This window comes from Chinchilla lanigera, unplaced genomic scaffold, assembly GCF_000276665.1.
Source record: "Chinchilla lanigera isolate Chin_1 unplaced genomic scaffold, ChiLan1.0 scaffold00043, whole genome shotgun sequence".
In the NCBI taxonomy this organism is placed as follows: domain Eukaryota; kingdom Metazoa; phylum Chordata; class Mammalia; order Rodentia; family Chinchillidae; genus Chinchilla; species Chinchilla lanigera.
In genome coordinates, this window is record NW_004955444.1 from 5,509,639 (window position 1) to 5,520,989 (window position 11,351).

The 11,351-nt window shown below is 36.4% G+C and overlaps 1 protein-coding gene across 1 annotated transcript in view; it reads right to left on the bottom strand.

Annotated features, from left to right (window-relative positions):
* Positions 1-11,351, bottom strand: part of Crispld1 (cysteine-rich secretory protein LCCL domain containing 1) — a gene marked incomplete at its 5' end in the record, with an annotated part of 41,025 nt that overhangs the window by 14,386 nt on the left and 15,288 nt on the right. The window contains 8 exon segments of the mRNA XM_013518125.1: positions 502-632; positions 799-865; positions 972-1,032; positions 1,217-1,357; positions 3,140-3,240; positions 3,941-4,056; positions 5,106-5,238; positions 5,897-6,015. Coding sequence (XP_013373579.1) covers positions 502-632; positions 799-865; positions 972-1,032; positions 1,217-1,357; positions 3,140-3,240; positions 3,941-4,056; positions 5,106-5,238; positions 5,897-6,015 — 869 coding nt within the window.

Here is an 11,351-nt window from a genome sequence, read left to right on the forward strand (position 1 = left end):
TATCTTTTTGTTTGTTTGGTTGTTTGTTTTGAGACAGGGTCTCACTCTGTAGCCCAGACTGGCCTCGAACTCACAGGAATCTTCCTGCCACAGTCTCCTGAGTGCTAGGACTACAGGTGTGAGCTACCACGCCCGGCTACTTTATATTATTAATAAACAGGGCAGAGACAGTGCACTTGATAATTCGCCTCCTGTAGCATATAGTTTATCAGAGATGAAGAATTTACTACTTTGCATCAAGAATTAACTACAACTTTGTATACTCTTAAACTCTTGAAAGTTCAGAGTTGTAGCCTGCCCCTTTATAAGCATGTGTTCAACTTTTAGATTATTGTTTCTTCTTTTTGTCTACAGAACTCATGTAACTACCATGAACCTTGAAAATTACCAACCTCTCTGAAATTTTCTCTTAAATTCTTCTATGCTTTGTTCTATAACCATGTGAGAGCTCAGTGTAACAATGTAAAATCATGCTGCGCAAATGGTCATTTCAGTACTTACCCGATGGTTTGCACACCGTTTCTGTTGGATTTGATGAAATACTGTTTTCTTCCTTGTCTAGTGATATCCACCCAGCCACCTTCATTGTCTATTATACCGTAATGAATCGCAGCTCTACAGATGCTGGATTGCTTGAAGGACAGGAAGAAACACAAGACGTTAAAACACCCGAGCTCTAAGATACGGTGACCTTCAGTTACGTAAGCATTTCTGAGAAAAATATCCACACTTCATGTACACTGTTATAAATGTATCTAGAAGGGTTCTATTCCTAAATAAGTACACTTTTATACTTACCATTTCATAATGTACACTGCCAATTACTTTGGCTTTACTATCCAAACAGCCAGCAGGGCATTCATATCTAGAGGAAAGCGACAGAGAATAAAATTTAGTTTTTCTACACATCTACATAAAGTGAAAATGCTTCTGTTTTGTCATTTGATTCTCAGAATACTAGTTTCTATTACCTATTGCAGGTTGTCCCTTTGCACTGGTCTCGTAACCTTACTTCACAAGAAACAATTTGGGCTAAAGGTTAAAAACAAGACAAGAAATAATTTTGATAATGTGGAAGTTTCTATAATTCATTATACATAATGTAATGACAAGTTTCATTTTTCTCATTGTAAAAATCATCCAAATACATAAAATATAGGTGGCTATGCATCTATATAAAATTGTAAAATTTTTATAAATAATCTGGAGGTCTTACACATTTGTTGTGTGCTTATGACTTCATTTCTATCGGTATCATCTGATCTTGTTCGAACGTGGGAATCACGAACATGCGCCTGCTGACGTTCAATCTCATTTGTTTCTTCTTCTCGAGGAGGGTAATATCTGTCTGACCCCTCTGTTACAGACAGTGAATGTAAGTAATATGAATCCCATTTCACAAGGGCACAGATTATTAAATAACAAAACCTGTCTAATATTTGAAACTAGAAAATCAAGACTTTCATAGGCAGAGGTTTTGGCTTCAGGTCACTGCGCTGAAGCAGATGAAGTCCACACGTCAGCCTTTGATTCATTTATTTAGCACCTGGCTAATCATCAGTGGAGTCACTTCTCAACTCTGCTTATATTTCAACATGTAGTCGGTGTTTGGTTTTCAAAATGACACCAAGAAATCTACACAGCAATCTATTACATTTGAGGCTTAGGGAAATTTGAATTTCTTTTCCCAAGTGGAGTCACATTCTTAGTATTTTCAGAAGGATCACATTTTGAATTCTCCCAAGTGGAAATGGGGCATTAAGAAGGATCGACATGCCTTCGTTATTTCCTAAGGCAGCCATTTCTACAGAAAGATCTTTTTCTCTTTTAGAAAATATTTCAAGGTGCAAGACTTTAAACTTGACAATAGATAACAGTTTCAAGTTTGAATTTAATTTTTCTCCCCAAACTGGCCTATATCAAGGGAAGACTCATAAATGACACATTCTGGAGATGTGCCATTATTTTCACATGGTGAATTTACCAACTAGAAAAAAGGGATTATGAAATCCAAGGAAAAAACAGAGTGGTCAGTGATGAGGCAGGAAAGTTGTGGATTTAGGGGCAGAGAATAAACACACACACAAACACACACACACACACACACACACACACACACTGAAAAGATACTTCCAGGAATTTTAAAATGACGTATACAATGCAGTGACATAAATGAGTATTTCTTGTCTGTTCATTACAACCAATAAGCATTCAGTCATTAAAGGAAAACAAGACACAACTTTTTATGAGGACTAAAAAATTTCTGTATGTATTCAGATTTTTCAATAACTTAATCTACATAGATCTTCATGTAATCATCAATAAGAAAAAGGAACAAGACAGTAATAAATGTCCTTTTGAATAGCCAGAGCATGAATTTTCACAAAGCTTTGTCATATACACTTTCTCTTCATGTACTATAAAAGTGACACCACTATAAAAGTGACACCATATTTATACTTACTTTTAAGATTTCAAATGCATTTGAGTGCACTAACTTTGTAACAGTTTTATGATACTTTTTTTGTTATCTTGGCATGAGAAATTATCCAGTCTTCAGCAAGAGGTAGATATCAATATAATTCATCAAACAGGATTGGTCAGTAATATACATGGGGAGGGATTTTTGTAAAAATGTTCCAAGTGCTAAAAATGAATTGTGTTCAACAGCTAAATCCTTAAAAATTATGACAGTTATGGAAATACTTCTAGTCAATATAAAACAGTGGCCTTTAAGATATGTATTATCATTCTGGAGTAACTTCAACATAGAATTAAAAGTGGTTATCTGATAAAATCATGTAATTCCCCTTTCAGTATACACTGATATAATTCACTTACTAATATTAAAAATTATAAAATAAATGTGAAATTACATGTATTTAAGTAGCATCCTCAAAATACTTGAAATAGAGTTGTGCAAATTTTTCATGTAGTAATAAAGCACACTTTTAGATTTTTTGTGAGTGTATGTTGCTGAGGATAGAACCCAGGGCCTTGTATATGCTAAGCAAGACTGTAGCCCTGAGTCACACCATCAGCAGATGTTTGAATTTTTCCTTTAACACAAGTTAATGCAGAGTTGAATAAAAATATAAACTAAAGTGAATATTGCAAAAAAAAAAAAAATAGCACTTACCTTTGTAACACAGATTTTCTCTACAGCCCCCTCCAAAACTAGGGGGGCAAGCAGAACAGGGTCGCCCATGCTTGTAAGGGGCATGGCCCCACCAGTTTCCCCTGAAAGAGAGGATGCGCTCCAGTCAGAGGTAGGGTAACAGCATGATTTATAAAACATCACAAAATACTGATGAATCCTCTAGATAATGATCTCTGTGTATTCAATTTAGGACACAGATGTATTTTGGTATAGAGTCCTTTTGGTTACTAGGTTTGCATAAAAATTACTGTCTCATTCTTTTCAAGCTTTTGAAGTAATTTGCTATGTGTACTATTAAAAATTTTAAAATCTAACTTTTACAGAACACTAAATTCTATATGGGCTGTACAGCTGTATTTCATGTTTTAGTACATCCAGACCATAAATTTAAATTTGACTCTAAGACTTGGTCTAAAATTTTTAGTGTAATCATTCAAATAGTCTAGGCATAGATGCAAATAAATTCCCCAATTATCTTTACTTGGCAATCTCTAATCAAAATTACTGAATATTTATGGAATAGAATAGTTCAATGTGTAAAACTAGAGACATAATAGGATTCCCGTCTTCACAAAGATCATTTCTTAAATTTTCACATCCCTTCAGCACTGACTTAACGTACAGAGCAGGCAAGTGCAATTCCTGCCATATGAAAAGAGCTGAATTAAAACACGATACATTACTCAGTATACACTGAAAATGAGAAAAGGTCAGAACATTAAAGTACTGTCATGCTGTTCAGGAAAATGTACGTCTGGAAGCAGTGTTTTGTCTACTCACTTTGGGGAATAATTGCACACCAAGTAGACAGCCTTGGGCCATATCTGGCCCCAGATATTCATGTTGTGGCACAAATTAATGGCACAGCCTATTCTGCTACTTGTTGCCCACACCACCTACGGTAGAGAAAAGACAGACTCCTGAGTAACAAGCGGAGGTGAAGTAAGACAGCATATTCGAAAGGAAAATGGATAAACATTGATCCTGAAAAACTAACATCTATCTCTCAAAATGAAAGGAGGCAATATCAAACATCATATTTTCCCTGAGACTCTGGGTCATGCTTGATTCAATTTTAAAGAGATCTATATGACAAACAAGTCAATCTGGTACCAAATGTCAGCAGTTTTGGAAAGCAAACTTCCTGAATAATTCAAAAGTTACATTTGCACAAACTTATATGTCCTGTAAACACTTTTATGGTGAAATTTGCCTAAAAAGGAGCAAAGTTTTACATCATACTCAAGCAAAAGTTAAATATTTAAATGTCCTAAATTTTAAGTATTTAAAATTTTTATACAACATGGTCTTTTCATTGTGCCAAGGGTAATTCGGTAGCTCAGTGCTGATTTTGATCTTATCACATGCAAGGACACACAGAAAGATTAGACTCACTAAAAACAGGTTATAGAAATTTTAGAAACTAATCACTGGTAGGCTGAATCTAGTTGAACCTGCCTTTCATTGTTGGAATTAGACATTTAAAACATATTCAATAGCAAATATTAACGTTAAGTATAAATCTATGTGTGCAATATATATATATAATTTAGTGTGGTAAATATATAAATTGTAAGTTGTAAATGTATTTATAACATATAGTATAAATATATATTTAGCTATATGTATTGCACACATATAAATGCTGAATGGTATTGCTCAATGAAACTATATTCTTATTCTTTGGAATAAAATTTTGATTTTGAAGATAGTAAACTGTTCCCTCCCCATATATATCTATTAATTTTTTTAAGTAAATGTTTGAACTTTTTCACGGTAAAATTATTTTTGATAAAAAGCTGCAAGCCTATTCCATGTGATGAATAACGGCGTTTTTCACACAACCATACCAAATAATATAAGCCATACATTCAGTGCTTCTCATGCTGCCATAGTTGTGCTATCTCAGCTTGGAGGAAAAGAGTATCAAATACCCCAAACATACCTGTGTGTAATGAGTGCACACAGGACCAGAACATCTGAATGGACAGTACGGGTTGCACTCATGTTCATATGGGTAGCTAAAATCTCTCACTTCATCATACCACGCTTGTACATGAAATGTTGGGGGTCTATATCTATTAAAAGAAAACGACCATAGAGAACAACGTGGAGAAAATGTAAAACCAAATACTGCAAAAGAGGTTAACAAAGCTTTGCAAAGACATTTTTGTGTAAATTATATATTTTAAACCCTTATGTTCATTACATTATGAATACATCAATAATTTAAAACAAAAATAAGTCCTCTAAAGCTGGGTGTGGTGGTGCACACCTATAATCCTAGCACTTGAGAGGCTGAGGCAGGAGGATTGCTGCCAATTTTGAAGCCAGACTGGGTTACAAAGTGAGTTCAAGGCCAGCCTGAACTGCACAGCGAGACCCTGTCTGAAAAAGACAAGAACAAAACAAAACAAAACAAATCGTCTGGGGTTGGGGAAGACAGGAGGGTGGGGAGGGAAGTATAAACCATGAAGGTGTGCCATGTGTATGTGCCAACTTCCCAAGATAAATGTAGATAGCATGTATAGCAAACATATACTAATTTTAGAAAAACTGTAAAATATATACACATATTGCTAATTATTCTAGTACGCATGATATTTGGCTTTTCTTACTTATTTTGTGATTAGCTGTTTCTCTCTTAGGCAATAGCCTTTGCAAATTTGCAACGGTGAATTAAGCATTTCATTTCAAACACACATTTTCAGAAGCAAACGTTTCACAATAAGCTACCTTCCCCAGTGCGCGCCCAGATTCTGTCCAATGGATGGAAGCAGGCTTGCGGGTCCATGCTCCCACAAACACGTTTCAGCCCAGGATTCTGCAGACCTTTCCAGCTCTACATCCCATGTCTACAGTTTAAGACAAAAACAAAATGAAGATATACAGTGTGCGCAGAGAGAGTTTGGGCATTATTTTCAGAATTTAAGTTTATTCAGTTCTTATGTTTTCTCTCTGTATATTTGGTTTGGATTCCCCTATCATCTAGATTTTTTGCAACAGCCTTCTAATAAACTGCTTGACTACATCTTTTCCACTTCCAATAGGCCCTACAAATGTGATGAGGAATACATCTGATTCTTCTGCCTAAATACATCCAACAAATCTCCACGTGTACAAAGTCCAAGGTCTCTGTTTCTTATAAAGCGGACCATTCCTTACTGGCACTGTTTCCTGTACCTAAACATCCTTTTCCACCTGCCAGGCAGACCCCTACACTTGCGTTACCACCCAGCCCTACATAACTCAATCTCTGTGATACCTTTTCAGTTCTCTTACACGGAAGTCATGTCCTTCTCAGCCTCCTGTAGCTTTGCTACACTCCACTGTTTAGCACTTGTTACACCGCAGTATTGATATTTGCTCACGGTACTGTCTCTTTCACAAGACTGTGAATTGAATGGGGTCAGTGGTTTAACTCCTCATGGTATTGTTAGCCTATTTTCTGTGTCCATCACATAGACAATGTATGTTCAATACACAATGAATAGTAAATTTGACTCCTACAAAAATACACATTATTTTATACATATAAAATTGAATGAGGGTGATAGGCTCATTTTAAAATAATCTGTAAAGAAATAATTAAAATTACAAAGTGATTAATGAAATAACTTCTCCAGTCATGAATTTAGTATTCAACTTGCCATTCACTTGTAAAAGAGTTATACTAGTAAGTACGGTAGTAAAAGCACAGTCAAGGAGAAGTGGGTTCCATCAAGGTACTACCACAGCCGGACTCTGGCGTCTCTCAAGGACAGGGAAAGAGCTCAGCAACACAACTTCAGGACAACTCAAAGGGGAAGAGCATAGGCACTGAAATGATACCTAGAAATTTAGGTTCCTAGAAGTTGAGAGATACCTGATGGGAACTGATATGGGGAGAAAGATAATACGGGAAGAGAAACAGGTTGTTGTTAACGTCAACCGTCAATGAGCGAGGGCAGCATATCTATGCCAAGCAGAGCAGGAACATGTGACTACGGCGCTGCAGACAACAGATGCTCTGAAGACAGGAATTTTGCAGGTTAATTTCCTCAGCAAAGTAATATACAATGAGAGGGGTAACGAAAAAATCTAGAGCTATCAAAACTGAGGGTGAGAAAAACTGAGATAGTAAAAAAGATAAGATAAACAAAGGGTCAACGTGGATTAAATTTTAGAAATGATTGCACAGGAGATTTCGGGAGTTGAGTGAGCAAAGAGGTCAAATGCCCCAGGAAGGCCAAGAAATAGGAGGTTTGCTAATTACTAACTTATGATGAAGAGCAATTTCAGAGTACTGGCAGGTGGGGAAATCCAACCGTAAAAGACTGATAAGCGAATGAAATGAGAAAGTGGAGAAAAGCAAATCTGGGTGACTTTCTTGTTCTTTAGAGAGGAGGAAGAGAGATGGAGTGAGAGGCAGGAAAGGTAAGACGTCAGGGTCTAGGGAAAATCTGCTCGCTGACTTTGATTTTAAAAAATGGAAAAACCTAGCAATGAGGACAGGCTGCAAGGAAAAGACATTAGGAAAGACATCAGCGAGAAAAGCAACGCACGCGCGCGCGCACACACACACACACACACACACGGAGTGTGTGGGGAGAAGTGTCCTCATTCATTCACATGATGTATCATAAATGAGTATTCCCCCACTTTGACTGGGAATCAGAAATATTGAAAATCATGCTTTCAAAGTCATGAGATAGGGGCTGGGGATTTGGCTCAGCGGCACAGCGCCTGCCTGGCAAGCACAAGGTCGTGAGTTCGATTCCTGGTACCGGAAAAAAACAAAAACAAAAAACAAACAAACAAAAAAAACTAAGTCATGAGATAAAATTTATACATTATATATTATTTCTGTAATGCATCTTATTATCTAGCAAAAATACATAAAAGTATACTCGGGTACAATTAAAAATTTAGCAGCAGTAAGAGTAGTTGACTTTTATAAAAACTTTTTACTTGGAGTTGATCTGAGATATTTAAGCTGATCCATCTCCTGACAGAGATACCTGAAATATGCTACAACCCAGTATTTACCAGGCAAGCTTTTATTTGCTAATGTGGGTTTGCTATTAACCTCATTATTTAACTCAATTTTATAATTGTATATTTTATTATACAAAGATAGAATTCAAACTGCTGTAACTATCTGACCAAATAAAATTAAGGTAACAAATAATTACTATGAATAAAATCCCAAAATTTAGGTAATAATTAAGTTGAATAAAGTCTCAGAAAATGGGAAAAATGCTGATTTCTGTTTGTATCTAGTGACTTGCAGAAATAATCACTCCTCAGAAGTGATCCAGTTTCCAGGCAGAGGTGCCTGGAGAATAAGGTATCCTTACAAGGCAAATTTGTCTTTGCCTGATTTCCTCTAGAAATCAGGTTCTTTGAAAATGCTTTATATTGCAAAACTCAATGTATTCATAGTTTTTCTATCTAGCAACCTCAGGTTCAAACGCCAACCAGGAAGCAGAGGAAAATCATAAAGAGATCCGAGGTGGCTTTTTACAAAAACAGCCTAGAAACGAACATGATGGTTTTCAAACGCTCTTCTCATAAGAAGGTATCATCAAACAGTCTCTCACCCTGCAGTCTCAGCTGGACAGTGCCTCAAGACAGTCATAAACAGAATGCGGTTCAAGACTCCCAGGGTCAGAGTAGGAAATAGAGCTTGTATCTTGTATTTTGTCTTTTATGACAGACCTTGACCAACCTAAATGAACAAATTCAGACTCCAGCCACAAAAAAGAGGTAGCCAGAAAACCACTGTGGACAGAACACAGAGACAGAGCTCGGACCTGCTCCTGAGGTGTGAGATTTCCCAGCCCAAGCACGGGAGCTGTAAGGGTGCGTGCCCTCGGCAGAGGGTGGCCAGTTCACCACAACACGGAAGAGACCCTTCATCAGGACCACCCAAGCGGCCAAACGAAGAGTCTGAAGGATCTTCACTGAGGGTCAATATTATCGTGTTTTGCACACTGCACTGGACAACTTTCCAACTGGCTGGGACAAAATACCTGACAATATAACTGAAAGAAGAGATTTATTTTAGCTCATGATTTCCATGGCTTCCATTTATAATTAGCCTGCTCCGAGGCAGAAACGTGGTCAAAGGGTGGCAAAGGAAAGCTGTTCATCTCACGGTATCTGAGAACAAAGAGCAGGGGAGGAGCCCAAGAGGACGGGTCGGGGCCTGAGAACCTTCACGAGGCTCTGCCTCCTAAGAGCCCTTCTTCCAGCCTTTGATGAGCTTCGGGCCCTCACAACCCAATCACCTCTCTAGGATTCACTTGAACCAGTCAGGTCAGTTGGTCTATACAGGACTCTACAATCACAGTGTCAGTTTTTCTGTCAAAATTGAAGATAGACCCTTTTTAGAGAGGATATAGAACTAGTTCCAAACTCACAAACCTATTTCATCTGTTTATATATCTGTTACATAGACATTGAAGTAAAATCTAAAACATAGCATTCAAATGTTTTAGGCTAACTTTTCTTACTTAAAAACTTTTGCCAGTTGAAATTCAAGGTAACTCAGAAAGATGACTTTGAGGAATGAAATTAATTTACTGCATATAATATGGATAAATTGTTTTTAAGGTATGACTTAAATTTTGTTTAACCCATTGAAAAGAGAAAGGAAAGCATACTGAATAAACGATAATATTGCTATAATATGGGTATTATTTTAATATATCACTGAAATAGAGGAGACATGCCACTAAATCCAGGTCTTTATCAATATTTAATAAATATTAATTCCTGATCATTTAAAATTGGCCATGAGTGTGTCTGTCAACTTCAGTAATACAAACCGAAAAGATTCTTAAAAAACACAGTACTAAAAATATAGCTGTCCTGGAAGAAATGTCAAGATATATCAGCAGCATGGTATGCGTATTTTTATTCTACAATATATTTCAGTGTTTAAGATGGCCAGTATTTCATATTCACATTTTTAACTGTCTTTACATGTTTTCTATTTAAATTCAGGTTTCTAAATTAAATCAAGATGGCCTTAGGACCTTCTCTTTTTTCTTTTCCTCTGAGTTACTCTTCCAGCACTATTTTAAAGTCAAAGCACACTAAAATTTCATTTCTTTATAAAATGAGCATTTGAGATGTGCAAAAAGTGAAGTATCTCTCTTTTTCAATATCTTTAACATAACATTTAAAGCACAAAAATGTCTTCAATTAGGTTTTATTACTAAAAGAACCATTGAAATTGTCACTGATGTTTTTGTTCCAATGATATTTTCAAGTCAATCCAACAGATGTTTTTATATTTCCTGTGGGGTGTGTGTGTGTGTGTGTGTGTGTGTGTGTGTGTGACAGAGAAAATTTAAATCTTCACAAAAGACTTACTTTCAAAAGTAAACCTAGAAATGTGTAATAATTTCAGTAGTAAAGAACTGACTTTGTAGAAACAGGGAATTAAGTGCTGTAGTTATGTAGAGACACATGAAATTTAATTGGCTGCCATCCTTTACAAAATATGAATGAGCGTATACAAGTATAGATTCCTGTCAGAACCCCCACTATCCTGCTACCCTGCTCTAGTGAAATAAAAAATCAGGAACAGTTGGAAGGCATTTCAAAAACCATGTAGTTCTAGTCTACCAGTAAGTTCTACTTTTGTGTATTAGGAAAAATATCCATTCATGACATAATGTTTCTCTTTTTTATAGAGAATAATTTTCCTCTCTTGAAATGGGTCATTTTCAAATTCATCTTCTTGACCACAGTAAATTTATCACTGTCTACAGATTTAGTGTATGACTGGAAAATTCATGCTTTGGTGACTATTTCTTTTTCTTTTCCCCAGTACTGAGGATGGAGCCCAGGGCCTTCGCACTGAGCTTCATTCCCAACCCCTTTTGTATTTTTTTAAATTTTGAAGTAGGGTCTCACTAAATGAGTCAAGGGCCCACCTGGGCTCAAATTTGCCGTCCTCCTGCCTCAACCCCATGCGTCACCAAGACTACTTATTCTTCATAGCTTCAAACTTAGTATTATAATACCTGTGAAATGAGAGTTAAAGCCAATGTTAATTGGTCAGTAGAACTTGTCTGCCAATGAGCATTTTCTCATAAATAAAGCTTGGAATTACAAATTGTGCTGCTATGAACATAGGTGCACATACATCACTGTGATATGATGTTTTTAGATCTTCTGGGAAAATACCCAGCAGGGG